Below are 20,748 nucleotides of genomic sequence, written 5' to 3' on the forward strand. Positions count from 1 at the left end.
ACAAGACCATACTTACTTCCTCCTATGCTTAGATAGGCGACGGGTCCGAAGAGGTCCATATGAAGCAACTCCAAAGGTCTTGATGTGGTCATCACATTTTTGGTATGATGAGAGCTTCCCACCTGTTTACCTGCTTGACAAGCTGCACAAGGTCTATCTTTTTTGAAGGTTACGTTTGTTAGACCTATCACGTGTTCTCCCTTTAGAAGTTTGTAAAGGTTCTTCATCCCCATATGTGCTAAGCGGCGATGCCACAGCCAGCCCATGCTAGTCTTAGCAATTAAACATGCATCTAGACCGACCTCCTCTTTTGCAAAATCAACTAAGTAGAGTTTGTCGTCTAATACACCCTTAAAAGCTAATGAACCATCACTCCTTCTAAAGACGGACACATCTACATTTGTGAATAAGCAATTATATCCCATATTACAAAGCTGACTTACAGACAATAAGTTATATCCAAGCGACTCAACTAAAAACACATTAGAAATAGAGTGCTCGGATGAAATGGCAATCTTCCCTAGTCCTTTGACCTTGCCTTGATTCCCGTCACCGAATATGATTGTCTTGGGAATCCTTGTTCTTGACGTAGGAGGTGAACATCTTCTTCTCCCCCGTCATGTGGTTTGTGCATCCGCTGTCGATAATCCAGCTTGATCCCCCGGATGCATAAACCTGCAAGGCAATTTAGGCTTGGGTCTTAGGTACCCAACTCTTGTTGGGTCCTACAAGGTTAGTAACAATGGTCTTAGGGACCCAAATGCAAGTTTTATCTCCCTTGCATTTTGCCCCTAATTTCCTAGCAATCACCTTATTATCCTTTCTACAAATTGCAAAGGAAGCATTGCAAGCATGATAAATTGTAGAAGGTTCATTAGTTTTCCTAGGAACATTAGCAACATTTTTCCTAGGCATATGATGAATGACATTTCTCCTAGGCATATCTCTACCATGCACATAGGAAGAACTTGAAGCAAACATGGCATTTGAATCATTACAACTCCTATGAACATTTCTAGAATATCTCTTATCACCATAAATGAAAGCATGATTCTTTTGACTACTATTAGTCATAGGAGCCTTCCCTTTCTCCTTGGCGGGAATGGGAGCCTTATGACTTGTGAAGTTCTTGGCTTCCCTCTTGAAGCCAAGCCCATCCTTAATTGAGGGGTGTCTACCAATAGTGTAGGCATCCCTTGCAAATTTTAGTTTGTCAGATTCATTTTTGCTAGTCTTAAGTTGGGCATTAAGACTAGCCACTTCATCATTTAACTTTGTAATAGAGACTAGGTGTTCACTACAAGCATCAACATTAAAATCTTTACACCTATTGCAAATTACAACATGATCTACACAAGAGTTAGATCTATTTGCTACTTCTAGTTTAGCATTTAAATCATCATTAACACTTTTTAAACTAGAAATGTTCTCATGGCAAGTAGATAGTTCACAAGAAAGCATTCATTCCTTTTAACTTCTAAAGCAAGAGATTTTTGTGCCTCTACAAATTTATCATGTTCTTCATACAAAAGATCCTCTTGCTTTTCTAACAATCTATTCTTATCATTCAAGGCATCAATTAATTCATTAATCTTATCAATCTTAGTTCTATCTAAGCCTTTGAACAAACTAGCATAATCTATTTCATCATCGCTAGATTCATCATCACTAGAAGAAGCATAAGTAGTCTTTCAAGTGTTTACCTTCTTCTCCTTTGCCATGAGGCAAGTGTGATGCTCGTTGGGGAAGAGGGACGATTTGTTGAAGGCCGAGGCTGCGAGTCCTTCGTTGTCGGAGTCGGACGACGAACAATCCAAGTCCCACTCCTTGCCAAGGTGTGCCTCACCCTTAGCCTTCTTGTAAGCCTTCTTCTTTTCCCTCTTCTTCTCTTGTTCCTGGTCACTATCATTATCGGGACAATTAGCGATAAAATGACCAATCTTACCACATTTGAAGCATGAGCACTTCCCCTTTGTCTTGTTCTTGTTGGGATGATCCTTGTGACCCCTTAGCGCCGTCTTGAAACGCTTGATGATGAGGGCCATCTCTTCCTCATTGAGTCCCGCCGCCTCAACTTGTGCCACCTTGCTAGGTAGCACTTCCTTGCTCCTTGTTGCTTTGAGAGCAACGGTTTGAGGCTCGTGGATTGGGCCATTCAACGCATCATCAACGTATCTTGCCTCCTTGATCATCATCCGCCCGCTTACAAACTTCCCAAGTATTTCTTCGGGCGTCATCTTGGTGTACCTAGGATTCTCACGAATATTGTTTACAGGATGTGGATCAAGGACAGTGAAAGACCTTAGCATTAGGCGGACGACGTCGTGGTCCGTCCATCGCGTGCTTCCATAGCTCCTTATTTTGTTGACAAGGGTCTTGAGCCGGTTGTACGTTTGGGTTGGCTCCTCTGCCCTGATCATCGCGAACCTTCCTAGTTCGCCTTCCACCAACTCCATCTTGGTGAGCATGGTGACGTCGTTCCCCTCATGCGAGATCTTGAGGGTGTGCCAGATCTGCTTGGCGTTATCCAAGCCGCTCACCTTATGGTATTCATCCCTGCACAATGATGCTAGAAGAACAGTAGTAGCTTGTGCATTTTTGTGAATTTGCTCATTGATAAATATGGGACTATCAGTACTATCAAATTGCATTCCACTTTCTACTATCTCCCATATGCTTGGATGGAGAGAGAACAAGTGACTACGCATTTTGTGACTCCAAAATCCGTAGTCCTCTCCGTCAAAGTGAGGAGGTTTACCAAGTGGAATGGAGAGTAAATGAGCATTGGTACTTTGAGGAATACGAGAGTAATCGAAAGAAAAATTAGAGTTAACTGTCTTCTTTTTCTCGTAGTCATTGTCGTCGTTGTCCTTTTGGGAAGAAGAGGACTCGTCGCTGTCGTCGTAGTAGACGATCTTCTTGATGCGCCTTTTCTTCTTCCCTTCCTTCTTCTTTCGACTCGAGCCGGAGTCAGTAGCTTTGTCGTCCCTCGGCTCGTTGAAGATGGTCTCCTTCTCCTTATCATTGACCACCATCCCCTTTCCCTTAGGATCCATCCCTTCGGGCGATTAGTCCCTTTCTTGAAGAGAACGACTCTGATACCAATTGAGAGCACCTAGAGGGGGGGGGTGAATAGGTGATCCTGTAAAAACTTGAAACTTAATGCCACAAAACTTGATTAGGAGTCAGCACAATAAAGCCAAGTGGCTAGAGAGAAGTGCTTGCAAGACACGATAACAACAAGAAAATCAACACAGATAGGCACAGTGGTTTATCCTATGGTTCGGCCAAGTTCAACACTTGCCTACTCCACGTTGTGGCGTCCCAACGGACGAGGGTTGCAATCAACCCCTCTCAAGCGGTCCAAAGACCCACTTGAATACCACGGTGTTTTGCTTTGTTTACTATATCCCGCTTGCGAGGAATATCCACAACTTGGAGCCTCTCGCCCTTACAATTTGATGTTCACAAAGAAGCACAGAAGTAAGGCTGGGATGAGCAACGCACGCAAGACACAAAATCAGAGCACAAACATGCACACAAGTCACAACTCGAGCTCACAACACAACCCAAAGAGTTCTCTACTCAAATGGAGCTCTAGTTGCTATCACAAAGAATCGAATGCGCGGAATTGGAGTCTTGGTGCTTAGGAATGCTTAGAGAATGCTTGGTCTCTTCCTCCATGCGCCTAGGGGTCCCTTTTATAGCCCCAAGGCAGCTAGGAGCCATTGAGAGCATTCTAGGAAGGCAATTCTTGCCTTCTGTCGCCTGGCGCACCGGCCAGTCCGGTGCACCACCGGACACTGTCCGGCGCGGATTTCTTTCCTATTTTGGCACAGCCGACCGTTGGATATTCAGAGCCATTGGCGCACCGGACACTGTCCGGTGCCCCCTTCTGACCGTTGGCTCTGCCACGCGTCGCGCGCGGATTACGCGGCCGACCGTTGGCCCGGCCGACTGTTGGCTCACCGGACAGTCCGGTGCATCATCGGACAGTCTGGTGCATCATCAGATAGTCCGGTGATTTATAGTCGTACGCCGCCGACGAAACCCGAGAGCAGCTAGTTCGCCAGAGCCAGCCTGGCGCACCGGACACTGTCCGGTGCACCACCGGACAGTCCGGTGCACCCAGACTACACAGAGTCTTGGCTGCTCAGCCAAGTCTTTTCCAAATTGGTCTTTTCCTGTTTCTAGCACTTAGACACAATACATTAGTCTCCAAAACAATGTACTAAGTCTTAGAAACATACCTTTACTCTTGATTTGCACTTCTTAAGTCTTTGGCACAAATATTACTCAAGGCATTTGTGTGTAGCACTTAATCACCAAAATCTTATAGAAATGTCCCAAGGGTACATTTCCCTTTCACATATCACTAGGCATCAAGGTACTAATGGTATATGATGACTCGCTAGTAGTCATCAGCCAGGTGAACAAAGACTGGGATTGCTCCATAGACTCATTGGACAACTACTATGCCACGGTGCGAAAGCTGGAGGACAAATTCGAAGGTCTAGAATTCCATCACATGGAAAGGGATCACAATGCAGCAGCAGATGCACTATCGAAACTAGGGTCTAGTCGGGCCCAGGTTCCACCCAGAGTTTCTGTTCAGGAGGTGCAGCAACCAAGCATCGCAGCAGGGCACGCTAAGGAATGCAACACGTTAGACCAGGTGAAGATAGACCCCAATGACTGGAGGGAGCCGATTATCAGATACATAAAAATGAGGAGGAGCCAGACGATAAGGCCACATCAGAGCACATTGCAATGCAATCAGCTCACTATACCATCATAGGGGGTCTGCTATACAGGAGAGGTGCAGGAGGAGTCCTCATGAGATGCATTCACTCAGCTACGGGGAGGCAACTGCTGGAGGAAATCCATGCTGGGCAGTGTGGAATACACGCAACATCAAAGACCTTCGTAGAAAAGGCTTTCAGGTCATGATTCTATTGACCAACAGCAAAGAAAGATACAGCGGACTTAGTCCAGAAGTGCGAAGCATGCTAGTTCCTATTAAAGAAACAACACTTACCCGTCCAACATCTGCAAACTATCCCTGTAATCGGGCCTTTTGCATGCTGGGGGCTGGATATGATCAGGCCATTCAAGAAAGCTCAGGGAGGATACACTCATATGCTCGTCGCCATCGATAAATTTACAAAGTTGATAGAGTACAAACCAATCGCCTCTTTGACTTTAGCAAAAGCACTGGAGTTCATTCAATAAATAATGTTCAGATTCAGGATACCCAATAGGATCATCACAGACCTGGGATCTAACTTCACTAGCTCAGGGTTCTTTGGTTTCTATGAGCAGAGGAGCATCTAGATCAAGTATGCATTAGTGGCACACCCGAGAGCTAACGGGCAGGTAGAAAGAGCCAACAGGATGATAATTGATGCACTCAAGAAGAAAGTATTCGACAAGAGTGAAAAGCTCATAAGCAAATGGATCAGGGAACTACTGTATGTAGTCTGGAGTCTACGGACCCAACCTAGCCGGGCCCTGCATGGGAACACTCCATTCTTCATGGTATACGGATCAGAAGCAGTGTTGCTAGTTGATTTGATTTTTGGAGCACCCAGGTTGACATTCGAAAGCATAGCAGAAGCGGAAGCAACCAGACTAGAGGATGTTGACATATTAGAAGAAGAGCGTTTGAATGTCGTCATCCAATCGGCCAGGTATCAGCAGACTCTGAGGCGCTACCACGACAAAGCGGTGCGACACCGATCCTTTGCAGTAGGAGACTTGGTACTCTGTCGCGTATTGACAGGAGAAGGACGACACAAACTATCATTGCCAATGATAGGCCTTTCATCGTCGCAGAAGTCACTCGGCCTAGGTCCTACCGGCTCACCCAGATGGACGGAACTCAAGTAGGAAACTCATGGAATATTGAGCATCTCAAGAAATTTTACCCATAGTGATACAACAAACTCCGGTTGGTGAGCTACACATTGTAAGCCAGAGATCTCATTATCAATAAATCTTTTGTGTTCGTCCACTTGCAAACAAACCCTCAAATAGTGATCGGCTTAAGTCGGAAACGCCTTAAGCTGACGCAGCTCGCATACCTGACTTAGGGTGATTACTATACACTGCTAACGGAGCAATCGGCTTAAGTCAGAAATGCCTTAAGTCGGTTAGACATTCTCACGCATACATGACTTAGGGTGATTACTATACCCTGCTAACGGAGTAATCAACTTAAGTCGAAAACGCCTTAAGTCGGTGCGACATGCTCACGCATACCTGACTTGGGGTGATTACTATGCTCTGCTATCGGAGCAATCGACCTAAGTCGGAAACGCCTTAAGTCGGCGAGACATGCACATGCATACATGACTTAGGATGATTACTATACCCTGCTAGCGCAGCAGCCGGCTTAAGTCGGAACGCCTTAAGTCGGTGTGACGTGCTCTCGCTTACATAACTTAGGGTTACTATGCCCCATCAATGCATCAATCGGCTTAAGTTGGAAGCGCCTTAAGTCGGAGCAACATGATCAATTAGACAACAAAGAGCTTAGGGCACGTACCATACCCTACTCACACTCAAAGGGAGAATAACTCAACGCTCAAAAAACCGCTGAAAAATATCATCTCAATGAAAAACGTTTTCTGTTTGAACAAATCAATGTTTGCTTTCACTCTCCTATTACTGTGCAGGAGCATCCTCGCGAGGAACCTTATCTACAGGATCACCAGAAGTAGAAGGATTACTCGAAGTAGCCGACACATCAAGTACATCAGCTACAATATCATTAGGCATCACAAAGTCAGGCCTCTTTATTAGGATCCGGCCAGCCCGAATGGCCTTATCCATCGCTTTGTCACACCACGCCTTCATGATAGAACGGTCAACCTCTAAGACCTTGATATCACTACGGGCAGCCTGCGCATCGCGACGAGCAACCTCTAGCTCCTGCGAAACAAGTTTCTTCGAGGCATGAAGCTCTTTGATGATGGAATCTTTTGAAGACAATGACCTGACAAGTCGTGATACCTCGTTCTGGGAGATTTTCAACTCATCTCTATGGCGCTCGAGCTCTGACTTAGTAAAGCGGTGGCTCCTCTCCAAGGTGGTGAGGGAGACGCTAGCATCACGGTACAATTTGTCCAAACAGTTCCGAGAATCAAGAAGTTTCTGCATCTCCTCCTACAGATAAGAAGAACTTGTGGGTAAAGATGTGCAACCTCTGTAGAGTGTAAAACTGGTATATCAGCCGTGCTCACGGTCATGAGCGGCTCGGACCCTCATATGAGTAATTTATGGAGTTAAACTTAATTTGCCAGATGCATTGCATTATGTGTTTTATTATATTAATGATGTCTTATTTTATTGGGTTGGTATACACTTATACTTAGTAATTGCTAATAAAATTTGACCAACTTATTAAAATAAATGCTCAGCTATAACCATTATTTGTTGATTAGCCTTACACTATACATGAGCCACATCATAAGTGAGTTCATGCACATTATTCCCCACACTTGTTGAACGATGAACTTTTGTGAGCTCACTGTTGCGATACCCCCCCAGGTGAAGAGCAGGTGGCCCCAAAGGAGGACTACTATGACAAGTTCGACGAGGTCTAGGTAGCATCTCCCAGTAAGCTTATGACGCCAAGGGATAATAATGATATTAGTTTGTTCTATTTATTATCAGTTATTTTGTAAGACATTTTGTTATATAATAAAGATTGTGACATTCGTCTCTATACACCGAGTCATTATATGTGTTGATCTTGTTTGGCGCACATATGAGACGTACCTGAGTTTGTCCCTTAAATCCGGGTGTGACAAGAAAATACAGGCAACCAAGTAGAACTTGTTCATGCTTAATAGGTTATTAAGTGATTTGCACGAGAAGTCTGGCCGTAGTGTGTGTTTATTTTAGTTGTACAAAAATGAATAAGTCAAAATTCTAAGGTATTTAATTTTTAAATAGAAAAATTAATGTAGCGAAACAAAAAATAATCACTTTTTGATTGTTGATGCTTGAAAATGGAAAAAGTATTGTGTGGAACACACTAAGAAATAACTCAATTCACGTGCCACGTTTTTAGAGACTTTGCCTCAGGTTTCCATATAAAAAAGCCACACTAATATAATTTCCAAAGTTTTGGCGCTTGGTAAGGGAGATTTTATAATTATATTCCTTTAGGAGGTTGGGTCCAACCCTAGGAGATTTCACCCATTAAGGGCTTATTCGTTTTGCTCAATTCATGTGGATTGGGTAGGATTGAGTGGGTTTCAATCCCAAATAAGTCAAAATCTTTTATTTTTTTAATCCCATCCAATCCACGTGCCATAGAAATAACCGAACAAACCCTAACGTAGCATGTAGACCGGTCGGTATCGAATGGTCTAGTCTCAATGACAGTCGGTTCTACCGATCAATTGGTGGACCTACCAACTGATCGATACGGTTGGTACCGATCAGTGGAGCAATTGGTACTAACCACTGTTTTGGATGGTTTGCTTAGTACCAACCCAAATCGATTGATACTGATTGGATTTAGCAACATGTCTTGTTATAATTGGTCTACACACGTGTCACGTCATCTACCTGTTTTTAAACTATTTGAAGTCTAAAAAAACAAAAGTGTTATTTATAAATTATGTAATTTTTAGCTTCACAAATCATGTAATTTTTATATTTGCGGTTTATGAATTATATAGTTTTAATTATGGTTTCTGAATCCTGTAAATTTTATTTGCTTAATTTTGTACTCAGATGAATCTTTATTTCAAAACGTTGTGTTTCCTTTCAAATAAAAGATTATAAAAGAAAAACGGATGTGGCGTTGAGCCGTTGAGGTGACTATAGGTTATGATAAACATTGTGTACTAGAGCATTGTGGTAGATAAAACTGACTATGATTGATAGCAGGGCAAGTGGCACGGTCTATAATGGACGTGGCAGTAGATAAGAATAACCGACTACACGAAAAAAGCCGAAAAAAGATATCTGGAATATATCAGCATGATACCTTTTGGGAAACAAAATACATTTGCAAATACTACAAATTAACTAGATACACACGGGTATATTGAATTGTTCATCCTGTGGGTTATATAGCCAACAGTGTTTTCCGAACTATTTTAGTCTATTAGATGCACATACAATGAATCCAATATGCCTTTGATACTCCGTGAATCTGTGTATCCATCCGCATCTTTGTACAGAAAATCCATTGTACGAGCCAGGTTGACCGCCCTCTCTAGAAGAGCCTTCGGCTGTGGCTGTCTGAGGCACTCATGGGTGATGTCCATCCACGCTTCCTCGATCAGCTCTCTGATCTTTTCTATGGCCTGTTCTACTGTGGTGGTGCCGTATTCTTTTGCACAAGTTTGCACTGTAGACACCATAGTATTGTTTGATGCTTCTCGCTGCAGATAAAAAAGATTCTTCAAAAAATTAATTAATTAGAAGATATATATATATATATATATATATACACATATATATGGAGTAATTATTGAGTTGCACCTTGTACGACATTATATCATTAGCGAGGCGTGCAATGATACAGACAGCTCGAACGATTTTGGGATAGGTAGAGGCCCACTCGAGGGCCTCGCTAGTTGCCACATCTCCCATCGAAATGAACCCCTGGCTCACCAAGTGCATACAGCCACTGCTGCGTGCTGAAATTTTCAGATGTTCATCAACGGTGGCTGGCACATATTTCTTGTCACGCCATTCTGTCTCGGCATTATAGCACATGGCCATGTCGATTATCTAAGATGCATGTGAAATTAGTGTCAAATAAGCTCAATAACTTTATAATCTAACTATATACTGTTCGTTAGCAAATGTCATTAATTTTGTCCCGAACACAATAACTTCTTTTTATAATCTACTACACATGAAAAGAAAATTTGTTAGAACTAGATTAGTTTAGATGTTGCACACTTGTTTGATTAGCATATAATAGGTAAAAATAAAGCAGTGACAACCATATTGCTTTTTTTGTCCAAATTTAAATGGATAACAATGAATCTAGACACGTATATAATAATACACATACATCAAATATTGCATGAATTGATTAACACCCTAAAACGAATACTATTTTGGGACGGAGAAGTACCATAATAAAGGTTATAGATGATGTCAACCACAAGGATGTAGAACGAAACATTTGCACATAATGTAACCATAAATGCTTCACGACATTTACACATAATGTAACCATAATTATTGATTTATTTCTCAGTTTTAATCTTGATGTTTCAATTGAGACATACCAGTCCTTTTACCAACTTTGCATGTTTGTTGTTTTGAAAATTCAAGTCCTCCTCGATGGCTTTTATGGTGGCACGTATATTTGTATACAGAGTCCTCAAGTATGTTGGGCATTGCTCCACGCCTTCTTCATCCCACCTGTCATGTATGAAACTTATTATTGTATTACCATGAGTATTAGAAAAATAGAACTTTTCTAGAGAGAGGAGCTTTCCATACAAATAAACAATTAAGACTATATAAATATATCACTGGAAGCAAGGGTAACAGAGAGGATTTTAGAATTTCCCATTAATCAATTTTAAATAGTAAGAGATTCTAGCTTCTTCAGGGCTGGTTTGGTGACGGGAGATTTGAAGGGGGTCCCTAGGGAAAGAAACCTCTTGAGTTTCCTCCCCTAGAGATCTCCAAATATATGGTCACCAAATCAGTACTCAATTCTCTCCATTACACTTGCTCCTAAACAAAGTCATTTAAGTCGCATGATGAAAATATAAACATACTGTGAATAAGTGTTGCAAACCTTTGTAATGCTGCAGTGAAGGCGTTGCCTTCCTCTGTGGTGCAATGGCTGTCATACAAGTCATCGAGTACAGACACGATCATAAACAACTGCGTGAGCATCTTTCGTGAATAGGAGTATTGGGGCTCAAAGAAGACTCCCATCATCCAGAAATGCATCTCCACCATCCTATCTCGTGCATAGATTGTCGTGTTAGCCTGTGCTTGGAACTCTTTCCACCACCTGTTAAATACAATGTAAATGGTCTTAGTACAAAATAATGTGGAAATGTGAGTGAACTAATTAATGTGGGACTTTGAGAGAACTTAGTACTCCCTTCTATCTTTTTTTATTTGTCACGGTTTAGTACAAAAATAAACTAACGAGCGACAAATATTCAAGAACGGAAGTAGTACAAGATTGGTATGCTATTAATGACGGTTCTTACAGCGTAAGATCTTTTAGCTCCTCACAGTATAGGGTGAGCAAGATGTTGAAGTCTAATTTTGAGAACTCCAGGAGCATATTGATACGCGTAGTGCTTTTCTCGTATGTTGAGATGAATTGCCTGGCCTGTACTCTGTTGAGTCTTCTGAAAAGAGGTGTCTCCAATGCATATCTAACTTCTTCTTGCAGTGTTGGTTCGAGATCATCTACAATACATTGAAGTTGTCTCTTGGTGTGAATGAGAATATTGTCAAGTATTTCTTCACCGTTCACTCTAACATGTGCCGCTTCGTACATCCTCAGTAAACACCTTGCATCATTTGTTACGATATCTCCTTTATCATCTCTGAACTTCAAAAATACATCTGCATTCGACACTAACAACATGTGAGACATCCACCTATATATGAAACAGTTATACGACCGTAGATGTGGCGGTTATAGAATAATAGGACAGATCCATTGTTCAACCTTCAACTTGAACCTTAGTTCGATTTTGAACCTTTATTATTTTAAATAAGATAGAAACCACCTTTGAAACAAGCTAAAGAGAAGACCAAATTTGCCCAAAACTTTGACGGTTGGAGGGTGTCTAGTACCTGATTTTATAGTTCAGGGTTTAAAATTGGACCGTTGTGCATGTATGTTCTGTCCTCTTTATAAGCTAATGATACTACAATTAGCATTTAGCGTTATATATATATATATATATATATATATATATATATATATATATATATATATATATATATATATATATATATATATATATATATATATATATATATATATATATATATCGCCACAATATATTTGTAGTAAAAAAACCCCTTTGTTGCTTGGGTGGAAGATGTAGACCAAAAAAAGTCCTAATGTTATTTGAAGTTCCAACTAATAAATATACGCCAACTATAATAGCAAAACATGTCTGCAAGCTTACCAGAAGAAATATGATATCCATGCTTCCTAAGCAAATAGAAAAGCTGTGATGTTGTAGTAAGATCAAGATCTTGATCCCTAGCTTCGAAGACATTGCACATTAATTCATCAATCTCCTTGGTATAGTGGTAATCCAGTCCAAGCCGTTCTAGTGTATCAATGCAGTCTAACTTATGAGACAAATCAGAGGATCCAACATCCAGTAACATTTTCTTCACCTCCTCCTTCATTATTTCGACGTTATCCTTCATAATCAAATACTGCAAGAAAGATATTTCATCTAATTTGGTTATTCTCTTATTGTCTATAGTGTAAACCTTTCATTTGCACAACACAGTACGAGTCATATATTTTACTTGAAGAGACACCTGGTTGTTGATGGAGGCCAGTGTGAATTAACTAGAGAAACCAATATGAACAAATTCATAGCATAGCGTGAAATCAGCTAGAAAAAACCCTCTATATATGTCAACTGCCTTATAAATATGTGTAGGGTGTAAAAGAAAAAGAGGTGCTAGTTGTGTGCATCACATTAATTGGGTTGTTTGATTGATTCTATATATCTAATAACATAAAAGTAATATCTATATTGGTATTACATTATATTTTGAAAATAGTTGGAAAGTGGCTAGAGAAGATGACGGAGGGAGAGAGAAAAAGAGAGATCTAGTTGTTTCAGACCTTATAGGAGGATATAATCAATTTTGATTAAGGGTGGGCCAAATAAATATGATGGCATTCATGGATCTTGTAGATCGCACCCGTTCAGTATTTAAGTTTGAAATTTCTCTATATCTAGAGGCATGTTTGGTATACCTAAAGTTTAGTTTTGAGACTAAAGTTTAGTTCGTACCCTATTTGGTTTTAGGAACTAAAAGTATTCAGAACGCATTAAATTGACTCATAAGAAGACTAAAATATCTCTTAACATTCTCTAGTCACTAGTGCAACTGAAATAAATAAGAGGCAACAAGTGAAAATAATATGTTTTAGTTACACTTTAAGGGACTAAAGACTAAAACAGTTTAGTCACACCCGTTTAAAAATTTAGGAACTAAATGAGACTAAAATAAAATGGAGGGACTAGTGATTAATCCCTTAAACCACACGGGACCCTAAGAAATCTCATCTAGATCCCCCAATTATTGCATGCTTGTTTAGTTCTGTCAGATTAAGGTAATTGGATCCAGCTCGTACTGTTCGACCCTTTTGCATCTAGTAGTTTCGTTCTTTTGCTTACCTACTACCCTACAAGGTTCAGATAAAAAAATGTGTATGGGCGATCAACATTCTGTCCATTTGTTTACCAATGATTACCAAATCACATCCGGATGGCGATTACTGTAGTAGCATTTTGCAAACTTGGGACATGTTTGGAACAACTCCTCCAATGAATAATCTATATCTTGAATTCAATATATAGCAGCTCCAATGGTGGAGCTAAGATCCACTTGGAGAACTGTTTGCCAACACAACAGCTTTAGATCAACATCCACCTAATGGCATGAAACTGACTCTTTTGTCCTTGTTGGGTTGGCCTTATGTCATTGTCGTCTGTCATCCATTGTTCCTCGTTAGGCAAAAAAAGTGACGCGCGTGGGCGCACAGGCGGACATGAACGTGGCCACTGGATCGAGAATGTGGCCACAGTTGGATGTGGAGAGGCAGAGGGAAGAAGAAGATAACAGCATTGGAGGTGGGCACAACTGAACGCTGCCTCGTTGGGGGCGTGGCCTCGCTGGAGCCGTGTGGAACATTTATATTCTTGCATGTGTTATGTGAGAAGTATAGGAGTGCAGGAGATTTAGTCCCACCTTACTAGTTAAGGTGGAGGGAACCCAACTTAAATAATCGAGTACTCTCTATATTCTTGCATGTGTTGTATGAAAAGTATAAGGAAAAACATACGCGCTCGCTCCCTTCACCTCGTCATCTTTAATCTCGTCACCATGGCTCGTTTGTGTCCTCGTCACGTCATTGTTGGCAACAACGAAACAAAACAAGCGTACAACAACATTATGCATATATTTAGATCTGTTTTATTTTTTGATTAAATTAAAACCACATGTTCTATTTTTTCCAACATATATTTGTCATGAAACTACTCATTTCATGAAACTTGGCATGGTATGTAATAGGTGCTTTATCGTATTGTTTGGTCTTTCTACACATTTCCCTTTTTTCAATTTTTGAGACTATTTTTTGTTCATAGGGATTTCGACACCTTGGCTCACAAACAGATGTGGGAAACAAGATAACTTAGGGTCCGTTTGGCAGGGCTCCGCCTTGCCCAAAAATAGCTCTACCTCTGGCTTTTCTTGAAAACCAACTATTTTAAAGCTGAAGCTATTTCACAAATTGTTTGGCAGAAACGACTTATCTAGAGCCAGAGCCATTTCCCTGTATTAAAGTGCTAGAGCCAAAGCCAAAACCGGTGAAGTTACTATTTATGGCTTCTTCTCCGCGGTACAAAAATGACTCTAACTTTTAGGTGCTTTTCACATTAAGTCGTTTAAAAAAGGTGTTTGGCAGGGCTCTAGCTTTTCTCTAGAGAAAAGCTAGAGCCGATGCCCTACCAAACATGTACTTAGATAAGACTCCCGGACGGAAGTGCTCATGGGGAAACAGATGTCCACAAAAATCCCTCTCATAGAATCCACTAGCTTTGAACCTAGCCCATTATGGTGGAGGGCTACCAAGTCAATCATCGGATTCATCTTACACCCTTTCTTGAAGATCGTTTCCACATTAGAAGGACGTGTATTCTTCATCTCATGATTAGGTTGTCTCTAGCGCATACGGTAAACCACCCCTTACGTAGAGGAAGCTCATGATATCCTAGGGAGGGGAGGGCAGGAGCTGGCGACGATGTCGCGAGGGAAGGGCCGCGGTCGGCGACGGGGGAGGGGTGGCTGGGTCGCATGGTAGAGGGATGGGGCAGTGGGATTGCGAGGGAGGGGAGATATATGAGGGATGAAAGATGATCTAAATAACATTGACCACATAATGTGAGTGTGTAAGATAGAGGATGGTATCCAACAATCTCAACTGTTAGTTTTGAAGGTGTGATATGTGTCTGTGCAATTCGTTTGATGGATTTAGGGGAGGTTATAGGTATGAGGTGATTTGGTTAGATGGGTTTTGCAAAGTTAAAACTAGTGGGTTATATAGGCGTATAGATAGAGTGTAATGTTTTCTCCTCTATATGTTCTAGCGGTATCCTACAAAGTATCATCTAAATATAAAGGATGTTCCTTCATCCTCTCTATAGAGATTTTCTCTTTTCTCCGCTATCTATTTTATACTTTACACAACAGAGTAATTAAGAAAACTAAAATATTTGAGAGCATGATAAATATGTCTATAATATATGTTTTTAATCGTATAGGAGGAGATATAGAGAACACCAATATAAAGGAATGGAATATAGGGCAAAAAATCTTTTAAAAGAGTCTATAAATGAGAGAGAGACCGCGAATACTGAGGATATGGTTGAATATAGTCTTATATAACTATTTTGCTAAGATATTAGAGACAGAAGTAATAACCGAGCACTCTCTTTTATTGCAATATAATGATAATTTGGAATCATCTAACAAACTCATACTACTACATACTTGTCGTGGAGGGCATGGGACATGATGAAGGAAGAAGTCACCCCAGAGTGGAGTGGTACTTGCCATCCATGTCCTCACTGTGTGAGCCTAGCAGGGTAGCGCAGATATACATGGCATTGGCAGGCACCTCCATCCTACTATGTTGTTCTTATAGACAGCGTGGAGTGGTACATATGATGCAACATACGTACGCAGTTTTGCATTTTAATTATTGTTTTTTTTTCTGGACGCAGATATGCAAGTATGCAACGTACACATACACGCAGAGCTGCCAACAGACATGCAACACCTGTAGCTAAATCCAGTGCGAGAACTACATCAATACGTTTCATGTTTTGTCATCACAGTAGCTTTAGATATCCCCACCTAATGGCATTTTGATTGGAACTAATACCTCTTTTGTCCTTGGGTATATAGTAGGCCTCATGTCACTGTCTGCCGTCTGTTTCTTCCTCGTTAGACAAAAAAAAGTGACCCAGCTGAAGCATCGGGGTTTTGGATGTGCATGTGGGGTTTTGGATGCGCCGAAGGTGGACGCGACCTCGCTGTTGCCAGGTGCCTAAGAGGCCTAAAGTTAGCACCCTTGTCACACTTTAGGGGTGCCTAAGACTATTTATAGCAGTCTATCTAAAATTTATCTAAAAATATTGTTTTATACTGTTCTGTACTGTAGACTATACTGTTTGTAGAGTAGAGTTTAATTATGGATAATAATATGGGTAAACTGCTGGAGATAGCCTAAAGGCCTAAAGCAAGGATAACTTGCGTTAGGCAATTTGTTCTGTTATGTTGTGGCGTGTGTTGTTATGTCCAAATCGAACGTTTTATTAGGTGTGGTGTAATTTTGTATGGCAAGCTTAAAAAATCTTGCTAAACTTTTTACGGCCATCTAAGCTAGCTTACTAAGGAACCAAACACTAATCTATGGAACCGCAATGTGGCTAACATCAGACTATGTCAGTTGGGACACACCCTTTCATCTGACAGAGTGCAGGCCATACATATGTGCCATTGGTGGCGTTGACACCGTTGGCAGCTCGTGGCTGTTGTTGGTTCTTGGTGAAGATATTAACAGCTAGCACGTTTGGTTTGAGGAATGAAGATCATTTTCTCGCTCCTCGTATTTTCTCGCTCCTCGTTTTTTGTTTTGGTTTTTGGAATGGAATAAGTTAATCTATCACCATTTCATTCCTCATATGCTAGTGTAATTAGTAATAATGTGATGAATGAGTTCGTTCCACTAAATTAGTAGAATAGACTCATGAGACAGCACCTCATCTAGAATATATTGATTTTTCAAACCAAACACTCCCTAAATCTTTAGGGGTGGACATTCTTGCCTTGAAGTTAAATGCATCGCAGTGTAGAAGCTCAATCCTTCTAGCTACCTTATGGATTTCTACAATGAGGAGTGTATCAATGCTTGTACCGTATTATTAGATGACATATATTTCTCATCAAACTTTTTCCCCCTCAAATCTTTTCATGATTATTCGTAAGCTATTAAGAAATATATTTAATTATTCCACAATAATAGAAGACGTGCTCTCTCAAAACACAAGTGCATCGATGCAATAGTACTAGTGTTGATAGAGACAATTAAATATATTTCTTGGTCTTTAAACCATAAGTGGTTACGCACTGTATATTAGGACAGAAGGATACTTTATCATATTCTTTGTTTTTTCAAGGCTTTTCCATATATTTTTTTTTCAAATTTTGATACTAGTTTTGTTCATAGGGATTTCGACCCCTTCCCAAACAGATGCGAGATCTAAGGCCGTGTTTTATTCGCAGCAAATTTTTGGAATCCGGCTATTTCCATTACCCGAGACTATCTCGTTCGACGCTGATAATGGAGTTCTCTACACACTAGATATCCGAGATGTAAAATACACAGTGTTTGTTTTATCGTCCAGATTCTCATGGCAGATTTTTTCAATATCTCACCGAAACAAACACGTGCTAAAATCTAAAGTATATTATGTCGTCTATAATATAAGTAATTAACGTATAGAGAAGGTGATATAGAGAACTTTGTGGAGAGAATTGAGATATAGAGGATGAAATCTTTTAGATGAATCTATAAAGATGAGATAATATGGTCAGAGACATTCGTACATATAACTATTTTGCCAAGATATTAGAGGTAGCAATAGTACGTAATAACTGAGCACACTCTCTTTTATTTCAATATAATGGTAATTTGGGATTATCTCAAGCAAAAAAACTCCAGTAATGATTAATAACAAAAGCCGGAGAGGATGGATTTGTTCAACATACTATACGTACCTGTCCTGGACGACATGGGACATGGTGAAGGAAGAAGTCACCCCATAGAGTGGAGTGGTGCTTCCCATGCATGTCCTCCTCACTGTGGAGCCTGCTGACGGATCTTGCCTCATCAGCTGCCATGAAAGTATAGTATACTAGCTAGCTACTCTCCTGCTGCCTGTTGCACGTACGTGCCCACCGGCGTAGCAGTGCAGATATACAATGCATGCACTGGCAAGCACCTGGATCCTATGGTGTTCTTAATATAGGTAGCCAGCGTGGAGTGGTACTCGTGATGCACGTGGGCACGTACGTACTCAATTTGCATTATATTGTTTTTTTTCCTGGAAGGATCTGAGCGTCGTAGTCCACTCGTTTTTTTTTAAATATAGATCTGCCGACAGGCATGTGCAACACATGGAATTGTTAATAATATCGTAGGTCGTCCACTCAACAATGTTGGTTTGGCCGTCCAGTAGACTTTTTTTGAAATGGAAATATCGTTCCGGACTTTTGCATTTTCATGCATACAACCATACACCTCAAATGTTACATCATCCCAGGAATTCATGGATCAAACAAACTTCAACTTAAAACATGATATGGAATAAAAGATCATAAACACTAAACGGCATCGATCCTTGCATTAGACCGCCACCCGTGACTCGTGAAGAACTCCATGGCCATAACCTCCAAAGTCTGATACACGACTAAGATTTGCTGTTGTGTTTCTTCCATCTGCAGGAGTCTCTAAAATGTGAACAATATGTACCTCTAAAGATCACATGTATAGTTGACGGTATATGGTTATGATTAAACACCACATCATTACGACAAAGCCAAATCGACCAAAACAAAGCCGCAACGCTAGAAAGAAGCAGCCTTTTGTGCATACAACCTTTGTTGGATTCTCAATCCCCTATAATATGATTAATATTAACGGGTGAGTCTATTTTTAAAGTAAAATAAATAATTCTCCAAACAGTTTTAGCTATGTAGTAATCAAAGAAAAAATGTTGTATGTTCTCGTTCTGATTACAAAAACTGCACTTCAGACTTCCTCGCCATCTACGTTTGCCTAAATTGTCTTTGGTTAGGATCACCTCCTTACCTAGGTACGAAAGAAAGATTTTAATATTAAGGGGTAATTTCAATTTCCAAAGCACACCGTTACGATTATAAATGAGGATACTAATTAAATTATAGTACATGGATCAGGTTGAGAAAGACCCATTCCTATGAGCTCCCCACACGAAAGTGTCCCTCACCGGAGTCAGATTAACCGTAGCCAGTAAGTGTATCATGTTCTGCCATTCTACAAGCTTAATTCCAACCATGGATCTCCGGAAAGAAAGAGTTAGATTTTCATGTGACAGCACTTCTGCAACCAGCGAGGTCTTATTGCGCACTATATTAAAAAGGTTTGGGAATTACTCTCTAAGAGGAGAATTATTAAGCCATTTATCTTCCCAGAATCTTGTTGCTTGTCCGTTTCCCACCTTAAAATATCCCCACTTGAGGAATTTGTCCTTGATGTTCATTAGACTAGCCCAGAAATGATAATCACCTGGTTTTCTGACAGCTTGTGTTAGGGATTCGTCTCCCAAGTATTTGTTTCTTAATAAACGTTGCCACACACCATCTTCATTGAGTAATTTAAAAAGCTATGTGCTGAGTAAACAAATGTTCTTTATGTCAAGATTAGCGACTCCCAGCCCACCTAGCTCTTTAGGTTGACAAATGAGTTTCCATTTGCCTAGTCTATATTTATTTTTATGATGTCCTCCTTGCCAAAAGAATCTAGACCGAATAGCATCTAGCTTCTGTAGTACACCACCTAGGATTTCGAAGAAGGACATCATGAAAATGGGTAGACTAATTGAAAGGGAAATAAGGTTAACCTTTTCCCAGTATTAATTTTGGTGGTTGAATGCCCAACACAAATATTGGACTAACTAGTTTGCTCTAGATTATATATTCTACAGGTGCATAAAGGTTCAACACAAACCAATAAAAGACTGAAGTTAGGGATCAAATTCTGTCGGCGTTTCGACCCCGGGGGGTCCCTGGACCGACGAGTAAATTGTCGCTGCGTGTCCCAGCCCAGATGGGTCGGCGCGAGACGGAACACAAGGGGGGAAAACAGTAAGGGGAAACCGTGACCTTCATGTTGTCCTGCGGCCAGGGTGGATGCGCTTGCAGTAGGGGGTTACAAGCGTTCGCGAGGGAGAGAGAGAGAGAGGGCGCGAGCCTCGTGCGTCGGCTCGTTCTCCCGCGCGGCCACCTTCTCGTACGAGAGCCCTGGACCTTCCTTTTATAGATGTAAGGAGAGGGCCTAGGTGTACAATGGGGGGTGTAGCAATGTGCTAATGTGTGTAGCAGAGGGAAGCCAGAGTCCTATGTACATGCCGTCGTGGCTGTCGGAGAGGTTTTGGCGCCCTGTTCATGTGATGTCGTGGCCGTCGGAGGAGCGCTTGAGCCCCGTGGAAGTACACCTGTCGAGGCTGTCGGATCCTTACTGACGTCTCCTTGCTTCCGTAAGGGGCTGAGAGCCGCCGTCGTCATGGAGCACGCGGGGTGCCATCATTACTTGTTTACCGGGGCGAGCCAGATGGGACGCCGGTCTTGTTCCCCGTAGCCTGAGCTAGCTAGGGGTAGGGTAATGATGCCCCCCCTGTGACGTGGTCGGTCCGAGCCCGAGGTTGG

General features: G+C 41.2%; 1 protein-coding gene across 2 annotated transcripts; it reads right to left on the bottom strand.

The window, feature by feature from the left end:
* Window positions 1–8,964: 8,964 nt before the first annotated feature.
* Window positions 8,965–18,278, bottom strand: LOC103641105 ((E)-beta-caryophyllene synthase-like). Of its 2 annotated transcripts, none has more exons than XM_020546146.2 (7): window positions 18,061–18,278; window positions 12,153–12,411; window positions 11,214–11,577; window positions 10,787–11,008; window positions 10,266–10,401; window positions 9,505–9,756; window positions 8,965–9,422 (listed from the first exon to the last, which is right to left on the bottom strand). In XM_020546146.2, the coding sequence occupies exons 1-7, from the start codon at window positions 18,181–18,183 to the stop codon at window positions 9,117–9,119; spliced, it is 1,662 nt and encodes a 553-aa protein (XP_020401735.1). In that variant the 5' UTR covers window positions 18,184–18,278; the 3' UTR covers window positions 8,965–9,116. The 2 variants fall into 2 exon arrangements, with proteins under 2 accessions (XP_020401735.1, NP_001384090.1); NM_001397161.1 differs by having other exon boundaries at window positions 9,117–9,404; window positions 18,061–18,183.
* Between the last annotated feature and the right edge of the window lie 2,470 nt (window positions 18,279–20,748).

The sequence above is a fragment of the Zea mays genome, chromosome 10, assembly GCF_902167145.1.
Source record: "Zea mays cultivar B73 chromosome 10, Zm-B73-REFERENCE-NAM-5.0, whole genome shotgun sequence".
Taxonomy (NCBI): domain Eukaryota; kingdom Viridiplantae; phylum Streptophyta; class Magnoliopsida; order Poales; family Poaceae; genus Zea; species Zea mays.

What these genes read in the sequence shown, in the direction of transcription:
- LOC103641105 (XM_020546146.2), bottom strand. Translation starts at nt 18,183, where the DNA reads ATGGCAGCTGATGAGGCAAGATCCGTCAGCAGGCTCCACAGTGAGGAG. An exon ending in TGGATATCATATTTCTTCTG is followed by an intron (nt 11,578 to 12,152) that starts GTAAGCTTGCAG and finishes TGTCGAATGCAG; the next exon opens with ATGTATTTTTGAAGTTCAGA. An exon ending in ATGATATAATGTCGTACAAG is followed by an intron (nt 9,423 to 9,504) that starts GTGCAACTCAAT and finishes AATTTTTTGAAG; the next exon opens with AATCTTTTTTATCTGCAGCG.